Genomic DNA, 15,310 nt, shown 5'->3' on the forward strand with positions numbered 1-15,310 from the left:
TGTTTCATTTTTTTGTATGTTAATCCTCTTAACTTGGCATTTCTAATGGTAGACTCTGATCGTATGCATCTTCAGCTAGCAGTAGTCACCGATGACAGAGAAGAAGCGAGAGCTAGAAAGAATAGAAAAAGAAAAAAAGAATAGGAAAAAAAATGAAAAAAAAAATTATTCTTAAATTTAGAAACAAAAAATTATATATTTATTTAACTTATTCTTAAATTATATATATTTCTTCAACTTCACTTATTTATTTTATTTTTATAAATATTCTTCTCTATTCTATTCCTAATATTTTATATCTTCTCATTCTTCTTCTCTATTATCTTTGTGATTTTAATTTTTTTTATTTTAGTTGGGAGTTGAATAAATTACTTGTTAAAATAATATTTTTAACATTAGTATCTTCTTTTAATCATAATTTTTTCAACAATAAACTATCATGATCATATATGTTTGACTAAATAATTTTACTTTTTGGGATTAATATCTTCTTCTTTTAATCACAATTTGTGGGCTGGAATTAGGTTAAAAGTAGATGTCACAAATGACGAATCAACTTCTTCTCGTATGCTTGTCACTTCATCTTTGCTTTTGAATACCGTCTAGAATAATTGATCGAAGACTTTCACCCTATGCCTGAGCGACCACCCAATAGCATCTGATACCAAAGAGTTTCCAAACAGCAAAAATTATCCAAACTCATTCTGCAAGTTTTGAAATTTCTACCATTGCTCCAAAATGGATGGATGGCTCTTTTAAGAGGAGCAAACCAAAAAAAAAAAAAAAAAGGAAAAAAAGGAGAAGATTTATTACACAAGTGTGACCGAAGAAACGCCAAATAGAGAGAGAGAGAGAGAGAGAGAACAACTTGAGTAAAGTCTGCTTAACAATCTGGTTAGAATTAGGCACACAAACTCTATAACAAAAGTACAGCAAGATATGATATGCTAAAAATTTACAGAGTGAATAAAATAAGGGGCATATTTAGGTTCTTCAATTTAAGAAGATATATATATATATATATCATGCCATCATCACATGTTCAGAACCTGGGCCAGCCAAGGAACAATCCTACCTCATGCCATTAGCACAATTTCACCGCGAGAGCCTGCCAAGAAAGAGAACATGCATAAGAATACGCATCATAGAAAGGGGAAACATGCGCAGAAACAAGTAGAGAATCTCTGTTACTACATTTCTCAAAGATCTCTTTGGCCAACTGTAGCAGTGAATCTGTATCTTCAGCCATCTTTGAAACCCTCTCCGCCTCCTTGACGGCTTCCGCTGCTACAAAGGATTTGTTTTCTGCTTCAGCAACCTTGTAAGCGGCAGCCACTGCCGCTTCTTCTACTGTGTCACCAAGATAACAAGTTGGTTGTGGCGGCCTCGGGCGGACATCCTTCTGCACTGGGGTCGGTGTTTTTTCCCCGACCAATACTCTTCTTTTTAACTTGTAGCAATTTTGGACCTGCATTTTGGTCACAAGTAATGAAAGCCAGATAATATGCATGTTCCTCCCCCCCCCCCTTCCTCTTTGTTCAAATTTCTTTAACTGCTTTCCAAAGCAATTTCTGTTCCATGTTGATGTTCAAACAGAGCATACCGAGTACTCCAGCAATAAACCTAGATGGCTGTGAACTGTCAAAAAAACAAGTGGATTAATGTACTACGGGGAATAAACCACTCACCTTTTCAAGTTTGTCTTGTGCAACAAGCCTTCTTAATCTAGCAGTCAACAACCTCCTAAAGTTTTGGGGCACCTCTTGTCTTTGCTGCATAAATTATAAAGAAATAATCTATCCGTATCCATACACACGGAAATCATGGCAGATGGAAAAATAGTAGTAAAACAAGTATATATGGGTTAACAGAGATCAGCAACACATTAGAAAGCTGAAGCTCATGGATTAGATCCAAATATATTGTTCAATTGAAACAACAGTCTGCGCCATATGAATTCATTACATTAACTCTAGTAACTCTTAAACAAAACAACATATACTGATCAATTGAAAGGACGTTTAGTTGAAGAACATAATGTGAATACGGTGATTCTCGTAGCTACATGCACTACTCCATGTATAGGCACAGAATGCCTCGTGACTGGGACCATCAACAATCTGCTGGACCAACAAAAACAACAATAATAATTTATATTCACGGTCACATCTTTTGCAAGCCATTATACCCCATGTCATGTGTAAAATTTTTCCACAAAGATTTTTTGGTCTTCCTCTTAACTCTTTTGGTACAATATCAATTCTCTCCACTCACCTCACCTGTGCATCTACTGGTCTTTTTCTTAAATGTCCAAACTATATTAATCACATCTCATGCATCTTAATCTACTTAACCACAACAAGAATCTAGCTTAACTAAAATATTTTAGGCTAGATCAGTAAAATCACATCTCCCACTCCAACTTTGGTCTCAAACAGTTTCAATATCACTGGATTAGGAAGTAGCTAAATGAATATGCAACATACAGTGAGAACGGGCTTTCTTTTCTGCCTATTATTTATTCTTTTTCTCCTTTTCCATGATAGTAAATAAACTATTTCAATGAAAGGTTGAAGCAAGGGGGGAACTAAAAGCAAAGGAATAAAAAGCACAACGAAAACCATAAACTTTAGCAAGGTATCTTGGACCAAAAACCTCCTCCAAGTGCAAGGTGAATAGTTTGGCAAGAAATGATCCCCTTAATCAGCCTACCTACAGTTCCAGAAACAAAAACTGAACACCCATGGAGATTGCACCTAAGCAGTCAACTTCCACCGTCACTAAAGAAAATCTTTATTAAACCGACTCATAAGACAGAGGGCTAATATTGACAAAAGGAAGATGGTAACACCATAAAGATTGAATTTATGGGCATGCAAAAATGTTAAACATGTAACGAATAAAATATTTCGGTCAAGTTGATGGTGCATCCCTGTAGCAAGCCTCCATGAGGTCATTCCAGAGAGCTAGGATGCTTGCCCAACTAAAAGCCATAGTGGATATAAGAAATTGTTTATCAAATTTTGAGCCCTACTCCCAGAATCCCTCCTGGAGCTAAATACCCAGACTTCCAAAGAAGCAGATACATGGGATCTCAAGTTAGTGATTCCTACTGGTATGGGGGACCAAGGAGAAAGGTCATGCCATGAAAGCATCCAGCAAGAACAATTACCCAAATCCTTCATAATCAGCTTAATGCAACACACCCTTGACAGCATAAATACAGATGACATAAGATGCAAATAATTTGGCTTGGTTGTCATAGACATAAAAGCAACATCATCATAATGCAGAAGTCACCCACACAATTAGCAAGTTTTGGATGCCAATTGTTGGCAGGCAGAGAAGGCTAAGTCATTCTAAAATTGCAATGGGTGATTAGAGCATGACCTACCAATAGTCCAGAAAGGAGAGACGTAATGCAGTTTAGAGAGAGAGAGGCAGTGGAGAATCTACAAGAAACTGAATCCCTAGCATGTCCATTGCCATTAACTGAAGTCTAAATCCCATTTTTATAGAGGAGCAATCAGGCCATAAAGTTTACATCCAAATGAAATGATCATGAGTCATGGCCTGTAACTCCAATGGCATAATGACAATGTCAATAGTGGATGGACGGAGCGTGTAGTGGGGGAGTGGTGCCTCTAATGCTAGATCGTGGAGATTGTGCAGACATGATCAAACATGTACGAGAGATGCAACATGGCTACATAAGCTTTTTGTCTTTGAATCCTTTCTCTGAGCTCCTCAAGGTAAGCATCCTTTGAGAAAAGTATTCAAGCTTGACTAAGCCTTAAATCCAACCTATAGTCTGCAAAGCCTTGCAAGTTCCAGGTGAGACCATAGACCCCACTTGACGTTAAGTTAATTGGAGCCACTTATGAGCCATATGAGGTATGGGGATGCTAGGCATGTTGGAGTGAAGAGCATGGAAGAGTCATTGGGCATACAAGAGCCACCAAGCATTCAGAAGTCATTGGACATGCAAGAGTCATTAAACAATAGAAACCATCAAATACACATGGAAACTAACAAACTAGGATTGTGGCTTCTAGAAAGGAGAATTTATGTGGCCAAGCCAAGACGTGTTGTGATTGTGAGCATCATTATGGCAAGATCTTAGGCAGAAAAGTCCTGCCACCAGCGAAGGAGTGCTATAAGTACCCAAAACTCTGTCCAACAATAAGGCACCATACTACCACCATCGGCCAATTGATGGAGATATGTTCCATCTCTGAATTGGGAGCTCATGAAGACATTCATATGCCAAGGCATGGTGCCATATTGACACACTTGTTACATAGGATGCTCAGGTGGTGTGCTAGAATGATGCAAATACCACAACAACAAAGTAGGACTGCAAAAAATTCCCATCAGGTTGGAAAGAAGTGGGCTTGACCTTTTTAATTTCCATACTAAACTAAACTCTAGGAAACTAAGTGGTCTATAAACAATGCATAGTTGTGTACTACATGTCCCTTGCATGATCCACATTCATCACACTCGTAAATCAAGGATTCTCTGATCTTTACCTTCTTAACTGATGGATAAGCTATAAGCTAGTTTTTATGCACAATATTATTCACAATTAGACATTTTTTTGGCTGTTTGGATATCTATGCACATGTCTATCATTGTCATAATTTCAGTACAGATCATTAACAAATCACATATAATTTCAGCATAGAACACAAAACAAATTGATTTCTTCATAAACTGAATATATGGCTTTCTACAATATAAATCAATGAGAAAAGAAATAAAGATGAGAACATTAATCAGACCTCAATAAAACTAACTATTGCACTGGTATCTGATCCATTCGGGTCCTTCAGGGTTGAAAGTGCTTCAAAAATCATCGCATTGTACCTGGAACTAAGCATTATGTCAAGCATTACCTAAAATCAGAAGACAAACAGAGAGAGAGAGAGAGAGAAGAAAATCACAATGGAAAAGAACTACACAGCAGGTATAATGGCAACTTGGAACTACAATTCTGCAGACACAGATGCTTGATACTTACAGACCTGGCAGAAATTAAAGCAATGGCATAAATCAACATTCTTTTTCACGTGAGATCCCTCAAATGTTGATCACACAATATAAACAATTCAATAAAAGATTACAAACTCTGCCATTTCACCTTTTTGTTGTCTCGAGGTTTAGAAATTCTGCATGGTCATACTATGTGATTTCTTTTCATGCACCCTAACCCATGTCCAGTTTGGTGTCCCCTAATTCGTACAACACCCACAATTCCTGACATGACAAGCTTCTTGATTGATGTTATTTCCCACCTTTTGTGCACGTGAAAGAAACCATTTTAGTCAGCTTTATCTCAATTGACTCCAATGCAGACTGCTGAGAAGTACAAAGTAACCATTAACCATGCAGCCATGCCTAATCTACCTCTTCAAATTTTACCATATTACTAGTTGCAATTAGATCAATCAAATGGTGCCTCTAACCCATTGATGGCCAGGCCTTAGAAGATGGAGTAACCCACTCCTTGTTTCTTAATGAATTAAGACAAAATCATTGTCTTGAACGTGGAAAACCTGGAGACCTTTCCCGGTGACTTCTTTGCCACCAGCTTATAACAATGTTACATTCCATATTTTCCATATTCCCCACCCCCCACACCAAAAAAAATAAAAAATAAAAAATAAAAATCCTCTATAAGCAAAATATCATTCATTGGTAAGAACCAAATACACTTAATAATATGCAATAGAACTGGCATCCCACCATGACACAAAGAACACAATTACCAAAAGAAAAATGTCTACCAGTAGAAGAGAAGATCAGGACGCGTACTTTGAAGCAGTTTTCCCATCTAATACGTAGTTTGATGAATCATCCATGACTACATCTGTCGAACCATCATTTGCAACTGAGTTGGAGGTAACAGAAGTCTGGGCATTTAGCAAGGGAGTAGCAGGATCAGGGTTGGCCTTTGCTTTTGATGTTCGTGATTTTTCCCTAGAACCTTGGCCATTGGCACTAACGCTCATGTTTCGCCATTTGTCCTGTGTAAAGGGAAAAAAAATAATAGATAACATCATTATGAAACAGAAAGGTCCTGGAGCTTCATGTTAAAGAGATGTGTTTCTTTCATTCATTTTCTCTTGGTTCAATTAGAATCTTCATTAAATTTTAGCTTTAGTCTGAGATGATCACATGGGATCAACCCTGTTCTTCTGGAAGCTGGACTAACACTTTAGTGCCACTAAGCCAGGAAAGTTTTTGGTTTATCTTTTCATATAAGTCAGAAGACCTGCAATGTTGGCAGCGGATTTCTCCAATTGAAGATGTTGTGGATCTAATAAGTGATAAGGAAATCAAATACTTCAATAAGACTGGAGAAACACACTAATACCATTGCCCACTGTCCATGGACAAGTATGCACAGAGGCATGCAACGAACTGATCAGGGAAAAACTTAGGCTGAAAGGTAGCAATCAAGAAGTTTCATAAAGATGACTAAGTATTTCATCTCCCTCAAATGTGGGGCCAAATAAAAGAATTGAGGGCAAAGAAAGAACAAAAAAAATGCAAATGTCAACCATCTTGCAATTGGTGACTAAGTATTTCATCTCCGCCTGCCACAACCAAGATGTGGGGTTAAATCAAAGCAATTGGGACAGAGAAAGAATAAAAAAATGCAAATGCCAACCATCTTGCAATCGATGGGTTATGTTACGACCCCAGGGTTTGGCTAGGGTTTAGGAAGTAAATTGGTAAGAATGCAGGAGAGAGAGAGCAGAAAGGGAGGGAGAGAAAGAACAGAACAAAGAATCGAGGGAGAAGAGAGGGAAATCTAGGGAGAGTTAGGAGAATTGAGAGAGGGAAAGAGAATTCAATTGTCATTCAAATCATGCCTTCCTCTAATTACGCCAGCCTCTTTATAGGCTTACAATTGAAGGAAATAACAAAAAATACAATTAACTACTCTAACAGCCCTGCTAACTATTTATACAAAAGTCAGTTATTCCCGCCTAACCTCTAAACTTCTACAGTTAGCCCTAACAGCTTATACACCGTGAATTTCCCCCCAATTATAATCATATCCTCAGGGTCGTGACAATTCCCACCCTTCAAACAATTCTTGTCCCCAAGAATTGACAGTTGTTGACTCTGATCTTCATCAAATTCCAGCCTTAAAAATCTAATTTATTCTTCTCCTTTTTTTTTCCTTGCACTGCTACTTCTAAGCTTTGTCCCATCTTCCCTTACATTATGTTGTTTTTGTTTTTCCTGCACAAATGAAGTGTAAACTCCAAGGATCACCATCATGTCAAGGCTCCCTTCTCCAATGTCAAATCTCTCGAACCAGATGGTAGCAACCTCCTCTTCCACAATATCAAAACTCCTGAACCAAATCGCAGCACCCTTCTCTTCCTTCACCTTCCAAATCTTGTCTACACCAAGTAACATGACAACAATACTATCATAGTGACCGATATCAAAATTATTCACAATAGCAAGGGAATTTTCTTTGGCAGGAATTATCTTAACCTGTGACTCCTCCGTCCTTTCCCAAACCAAAGGCAAGGAAGCCGTTCTCTTAGAATCTGCTTCCTTAGAACCATTCTTGCCTTCAACCTCCAGTTATTCCCCCTCAACAGCTTCAGTATTAGCTTCCTTAGAACAGTTGTAAAGTTGTTTCAGTCTGGATTGTTTCGTTAAAACTCCTTTAGTTACATATGGTCCTTTACAAACTTGCGAGTTACTCTTACGATAACTTTCCGATGACAGTCTATGCTTTCTGCAAATGGCTTCTAGTGCCAATTCTTGCAGCCTCGCTTTCTCCGCCGCTTGTTCCACCATCATAGTAGGGTAGAACATTTTCACACTGAACCTTAATGCATCGTCAAGACCATTAATGAATCTTGATACAAAATAATGCTCTGTCAAGGCTGGCTAAAAGCTCCACATTAGGGGCCTTAGCTCCTCAAATCTAACCTGATAATCTATCCCCAATCCCCCTTGCCTTAATTTGTTGAACTCCTCAATCACATCAATCATGTTCTTCTCCCCAAATCGGTCACACAGATCTTTTGCAAAGTCAGTCCACCTGACCTCCCCTTCCCTAGGCATTGGGGTATGATTGGGAGTGTGGGAAAATGATCCTCTTACCTAAATTTCAAGTTCCAAGACTCGGAGTTCCTTTATCTCTTGCAGTCCATAGATCATAGGGAGGATACCATGGTTGGGCAAAATTGGATTAGCTATTTCCCGAGGAGGAGAAACCAGTGATAACTAGAATTGAGGTAACGAAGACAGCATGTTAATCATGTTGTTAATCTGCTAACCCTGTTGCTCCATCGCCTCTCCCAGTGTCTCTACACTTCTTGAGAGGCAGCTAGATTCTCCCACATATTTTCTTTATTGGCCACACTTTCTTCCTGGTTGTGGGTCACCTTCTCCTGCATTACCTGAGATTCCTTAGCTTCAGAATTCCTATTTTTAAAATGACCAACGGCCACAGAAAATCGATCTTCCATAGATCGTTGTTCTATACAATCTTCCTGAATCTTTGGTTCAGAAACAACCTCCAAAGTTTAGTTGTTGCTGGACAGCCTCCAATAATCGCCTGAATCACCAACGAGCAAGACCAATCTTCGAGTCTGATTCTTCTTCGTTTAACTTCTTGAATTCACTGGAATTGCAAGAATCATTGCCCAATCAATATCGTCACCTGCTATGATGCATTAGCCAAAAATCGGCAGCTACGAATACACCTTCTAAGAATCTGCTTTGCCTACTATTTCCAAATGTGTCTTATTTCTTTAGATAATTCTTGATTTGGACCTAGCACTGTGTAACAAACAACCAAAGATGCTCCTTGGCCTGATCACCAATTTTGATCGGAAGTGCTATAGATAAGTAATAGCCTAACCTTTGTAACAGCTTCCAAAGACCACAAACTACTTTCCGAGAAAAAGAAATCAATTCTCTTCTCAACACTTCTACCGCACCTTCCTTCTCACCTCAACCTCTATTCAACATTCGAGGACCTCTGGATTTGTCACAGTCTGAGAATTTGCTGACTCTTAGTTTCACTTCTCGACCCATTCCCGATCCAATACCTGTTGTGCCACTCTAATTTGACTTCAAATTCAACTCGGTATCATTGTCAACACTCTCCTGGCCTGCGTCGTCTTCAATTTTGAGCCGAAGTGGCTTTGCTCGTCTTTGCTTTTCAAATCCGAGTTTGCTTGCTCGGCTACGCCTTTCAAATCCAAGTTCAATTCCGATTAAAGTGTTGTCTCGAGTATAAGACAAGAAGATCAGTTATACCAGTGTATTTGAAGGCAAATGAAGCACTAAATAGAAGTTTATATCCCAATCTTTAATTAGTGATAGTTGGGGGGTTAAATTGTAAATATTAAATAGTCTTCATTGGGATATTTGCCCTACTCTATAAATAGAAGGCAAGGGGTGTGTGTGCAGTAGACTTTTTTCATTCTACGGTTTGCGAGTGTTGATTGTCTTTGAGAGGAATGCTAGGTGTTGTTAGCTTTGTAATTTTGGGGGAAAAACAATTGGGGCGCTTGGAATAGAGGGAGAGAAGGGCGGCCACTACAGTACTGATCAAATTATTGTAAATAAAGACTGCTCTCGAAGGTGGTTCTAAGGCTAGATGTAGTGCTATTCACGTGGCATGAACTAGGATAAAAACCGATGTCTTCTCATGTGGTTTGATGTTTCTTTCTTGTTTTGTTTTATGCCTTTAAATTTTGTTTTTTATTATCTGACGTGTTGTGATTTGTTAGCCAGTGAGTTGTGAGTGTGTTGAATGGTGTTTGATTGGTTTCTTGGATGTGTTTAAAGGCTGTCAATGCTCCCAATTTATAACACGATTAACTAGATTGACGACGAAAATTACCTCCTTGTTCAATTGACGCTAATCTAGCTTGCCAGAAATCACTCTACACTGTTTTGACCAATCAATAGATAAACAACCTCAAAATATCGTTGCTATCAATTTCAACAATCGAAATTCCATCCAAAAGGCTACCACCTGCTTCCCCCTCAAGATTCGAATAGGTGTGCCTAGATTCACAGGCGACCATCGCCTCACATCAATCACCTAGGGGGGTCATTCACCCAATCACCATCCAATGGTTCTGTAGTCACCGAAATTCATGGCATCTTGAATCGTCCAGAACCAATTCAACAGCTGAGGACCGCCGCTCATCTGTCGTCGAACTGATCGAATCCTCAGGCTGGACAGGATCGCTTAATCATCAATTGCAAAAATTGTTGTGGGCAGTTTCTAATCTCAATCACTCAAGACTCTGCTTCAATAGCGCCTTTACTACTCGTCGGATCGAAGTGATTCACAATCGCCACCCAATCACCATCCACTTCCAGCCTGTATTGTCAAAAATCACTACTTCAACTCCCAAACCTACTGCCAACGATCATCGGAATTACCGCTGCTTTCGGAAACACCTATCGCCTCGATCAATTCCACAATCAATCATCTAAACTCGCCTGATGCTACTAGATTTCGTAGTAGCCTTCAAATTCCAAGAATCAACCTCTGTCGGAATTTGCTGCACGGAATCCCCTTGGCCAATTGCTACAACTTCCCAATCACAATCAAGAATCGTCGGCTCTGATACCAAATGTTACGATCCTAGGGTTTGGCTAGGGTTTAGGAAGTAAATTGGTAAGAATGTGGGAGAGAAAGAGCAAAAAAGGAGGGAGAGAAAGAACAAAACAGAGAGAAATGAGGGAGAATAGAGGGAAATCTAGGGAGAGTTAGGAGAATTGAGAGAGGAAAAGGGAATTCAATTGTCATTCAAATCATGCCTTCCTCTAACTACGTCAGCCTCTTTATAGGCTTACAATTGAAGGAAATAATAGAAAATACAACCAACTACTCTAATAGCCCTGTTAACTGTTTATACAAGAGTTAGTTATTCCTGCATAACCTCTAAACTTCTACAATTAGCCCTAACAGCTTATACACCGTGGATTTTCCCCCAATTACAATCATATTCCCAAGGTCGTGACAGGTTCAGAATTGGAAAGGGAGTAGGGTGATAAAAGCATTCTTTAGAGAAAGAAGAGACTTGGAAATGTCAGCCATCATACAATTGGCATAGCAAGAATTAGAGATGGAGAGATGGAACAAAATGTATCATGTGCATAGTTGTTAAAGGCGCGCCTAGGCACTAGTTCAGTGCCTTGCCTAGGTTGAGGCGAGGCGATTTCAATGAGGCGCTCGCCTTGCACGGTGTATACATTTTCTTTTATTTATATTTTACCTTCCATTTACTTTAATACATAAATATAAATAAGAAAGAACCCCATTTGGATTCAATAAAAATATCTAAAAAATCAAAATCCATAACAATAAGAAAATAGAATTTTGATTTTAGTACAAACTCAGGATTTAGCGATTTTACCACCCTCAAAATATATACCTACTATTTCTTGAAAAAAACATTTTAACAACAATGAATATTAGCTATTAAAATACCGGGAGATAGTTTTTCAAAATGAAAACATTTTCTTATATGTCTCCTTATAATGCGCTAATCTTCCAAACTTAGACAAATAGCATTTTTCAAAATGAAAATATTTTCTTGATTGAAGGGGATGATGGAAGATATTGACCTTGATGTTGATGATCTCCTTGATGATAATTGATTAAAACTTCTTTATTGATTGTGGACTTGTAGTGTTTATATGTTTTTTTAGAATTTTGCATGATGATTGGTACTTGTTTGAGTTTGAGACTTTAAGTTTGAACTTTGATGATATTTCTAGTTTAGAATTTGCATGATGAATGAATCAACTCTGATGATGTTAGTTTAGAATTTGAAGATAATGAATCAATAATGATATGTATGTGTTATTATTGATAATTTGATAGTTTTTTTATGATTTTACAAGATTTTGAATTTTTTTCCTAAAAGGTGCGTCTCGCTTCGCAAAGGCGCGCCTCACCTCGCGCCTCAGGCTCCAGGACCCTTTGCGCCTCACTGGGCCTCACGCCTTTCAGAACTATGATTATGTGTACACCTTTGTAAATTGGGTTCTTCTTTAGGAACTTGCATAGTAAACCAATATTTAAACCACACCTAGTGTCTCTAAGGGGCAATAAAGCCACTCAAGTTTGATTTCCATCAAGTTTTGCTATTAAAAAAAAAAAGTGCTTACCTAGTTGATTTAGAGTCTTAATTCATTCAGCTCCCATGAAATTTAACAGTACTTAGAATGAAAAGTACATAAAATAAGATTATATCTCTCACTAAACCACAGGGCACTATGCATGATTAATTATGCTCAACTTGAAAAAGTAACAGTCCCAATCATTTGCTTAAATCTCATATGAATGTATCAGAGGCTTATAGGTAGTTATCTCTTCTCTGGACAGGGACCCGAAAAGCAGCCAGATGACTAAACCATATCCACTCCTTTGGGGAAAGTGTGGCAAAAGATATTGTATATCTTAAAGATACCCCAGGCATAACTAATACATGATATAATAGCGTCCAATGGGTCTATGCTTTATCCCAGGATCCCTTGGATATAACTACGTTAAAGCAGATAGCAAGTAAGTAGCAAGTAACAATCAACAGCTTTTTAGCACCCTAGGCTTCTTCAATCTGCCCAAGGATTTCGGAACATGCAACTCCACAATGTTCTCTTTTTTCTCAAATATTTTTTGTAGTGGGAAAGAAGGCGAAATGAATCATATGAATAGTGCTCAAGTCTGAACTATTCCAACCCTAAGAAGGATTTGCTTACAAAACACATGAGGTCCATCCATTATCTCATTAAAACAATGCTTAGAAAGAAGAAAAGGGTGCTTTGAAATTTTCATGTGTCAACATGCAACATTGAAACGGTTTAAAGATCAAGAACTATGACTCCCAAATACATAAGGACTACTACCTTATGATTTTAGAATTTAGACCATCTCAGAGGTGCAGGCATAAATAAGTTATATGAATACTACATGAGAAGACCTGAACACGCTGATATACAAGGACTACTACCTTATGATTTTAGACTATCTCATAAATGGAGGAAAAAATAAGTGATATGAATACTACACGGCAAGGCAAGACAAGAACATGTTGGCACTTAATTTTCAAAATATCATGACACGGCACATTGAAAACATTGGCCACATGCAAATATAAATATTTTTATTTATACATGAAATATTAAATTTTGTTCTTTAACCAACAAATTATAATTATCAAAAATGGTACGGAAAAAAAGAAAAACATTTTTGCATTCTACATATTGAGAAGGAAGTGTGTATTTTGTGCACCAATAGACATGTTTATCTGTCAAATGTCCCATACTTGATTAAATCACATTTAGTTGGTGTTAACACGAGTCTGGGAGTCTCAAATGTACCTCACAATTCATCCTTTAAGCGAGTTCCCAGATCCTGTGCCCACTAACCCTACATAGCATTAAGATCCTATATGGTAGCATTTAGGTGATAGTTGCTATGCACTCTTTCTATAAGATAAATTTTGCTCTTGTATCATTATTAATCATTCCAAAGTGCAAGCAAAAAACTCTCCCCCCCTCCCTCTCCTTGCGATGAGTAACAATTCTTCTGCTCAGGTGACGGTCTCCAGCGAAGGCTTATGAACTGGGGCTTCCTCCGATTCCTACGTTACCAAAAAAAAAAACAATTCTTCTCCCCTCATCTGGGTCCCCCTACTTCACAATGCTAAGACAATCAAGTCCTTACAGTCATTTTTCAGAATGGGTCTAATAGGCTACTTGGTTAGCTTATTTACCGGTTTTTAATAATCTTATATGCTTTACCAACTAATCCAATTAACCTCTAAATCCAAATCAAGCACTTGAAATTTCATATTTGATGCACACTACATTATTCCCAAGAACATGGAAAACTCACGTACACATACACATACACATACAAACACGGTATAGAATCGTTTACTCATGCACGTGTGTAGATATATATATAATAGGGGTGTGTGTGAGAGAGAGAGAGAGACGAGGACCTTGAGATCAATGTTGGAGCGAGAATAGAGCAAGTGGTTGAACTCTGGATCTTTCTGGATGTTCTTCCACTTGCCGGCCCCGTGCTTTGCGACGCCGGCTCTCAAGGCTTCTTCTTCTTCTGCCGTCCACTTCTGCTTCGGATTCCCCATATCCCTCTAGCTCTTTCGAACTCGCACTTGCAAAACCCTACTGTCTTCCCGATTCCTTCACAGGTACTTGTCCTGATATTCAAGATTATTAGGGTTAAAAGCCACTTCTGTCCAAATTTGGGTAAAGACTAGTTATCTGTTTATTTCGGCGTAAAAGCGCGCATGTAGTTTCGGAACCGTTAAACTTAACGCCGTTAAGTAAAAAATATTAAAACTATAATTTTATGCTCTTAATAAAACAAAAAAAAAAAAGTTAATTATAGAGCCATATTATTTTTGGATAAATTTTACATATAACACTTGAATTTTGATAAAAATTTACTCACCATCCATATATTTTTAATATAACACATAACTCCTTTCTTCTTAAAAAATCAAATATGAGTACTTTATTTATATTATATATATATATTTTTTTTCTCAATTACTTGTCTCATTTCACGTCTTCTTGACATGATAGCTAGTGAAAGATAAACAAATATTTGAATTTAAATAAATTAAATGAAAACTAAAATTCAATACTTAAATTAAACTAACAAAAATCTTATATCCAAATTAAATCAATTAGTATATATGTTCATCTTCCAAAGACTAGCCCAATACCCAAAAACATCAAATGAATGGAGGATTAAATGTGTTCATCTCTAAAAGCAAAAGACAAACTTATAAGCATATAGATTTATCAAAATAAAATTAATGTTGATATTCGAATATGATAAAAATAAAATGAAGAATTAAGAGAAAGCCAAATCCATTTTATTTGTGAGAGAGAAATCATGACAAATGTGAAAATACGTGTCATCAAGACCTTTACAGATGATCACAAATTTATTTTGTCATCATTTTAAATAAAAAAAATTAATCTCTTATCAACACAATAAGATCTTTATTATCTATGTTGATGGGATTGTAGAGACTCGAGAAATATAATTAAAAAGTTAGGATATTGAGAAATATAATTAAAAAATTTGAATACTTTGGATGCTCACAGCGAATTTAATGGCAAACTATAGACAACAAAAAAAAAATTGAAATTAAATAACAAGAGTTAATAGATATCATTGTTATTTTTTAAAACACGTAAATGAGTGGTGTAATTTAGGCAAATCTCTTGAATGATTTGTGATTTTTTTAATTTTTAT

The 15,310-nt window shown here is 37.3% G+C and overlaps 1 protein-coding gene across 2 annotated transcripts; it reads right to left on the reverse strand.

The window, feature by feature from the left end:
* Positions 1 to 868: 868 nt before the first annotated feature.
* Positions 869 to 14,273, reverse strand: LOC127794027 (telomere repeat-binding factor 4-like). 2 transcript variants are annotated; one of them, XM_052324890.1, is made up of 6 exons: positions 14,019 to 14,273; positions 5,818 to 6,029; positions 4,785 to 4,869; positions 1,689 to 1,772; positions 1,195 to 1,468; positions 869 to 1,108 (listed from the first exon to the last, which is right to left on the reverse strand). In XM_052324890.1, the coding sequence occupies exons 1-6, from the start codon at positions 14,166 to 14,168 to the stop codon at positions 1,077 to 1,079; spliced, it is 837 nt and encodes a 278-aa protein (XP_052180850.1). In that variant the 5' UTR covers positions 14,169 to 14,273; the 3' UTR covers positions 869 to 1,076. The 2 variants fall into 2 exon arrangements, with proteins under 2 accessions (XP_052180850.1, XP_052180849.1); XM_052324889.1 differs by having other exon boundaries at positions 4,785 to 4,875.
* Between the last annotated feature and the right edge of the window lie 1,037 nt (positions 14,274 to 15,310).

Source organism: Diospyros lotus, chromosome 2 (genome assembly GCF_014633365.1).
Source record: "Diospyros lotus cultivar Yz01 chromosome 2, ASM1463336v1, whole genome shotgun sequence".
Lineage (NCBI taxonomy): Eukaryota > Viridiplantae > Streptophyta > Magnoliopsida > Ericales > Ebenaceae > Diospyros > Diospyros lotus.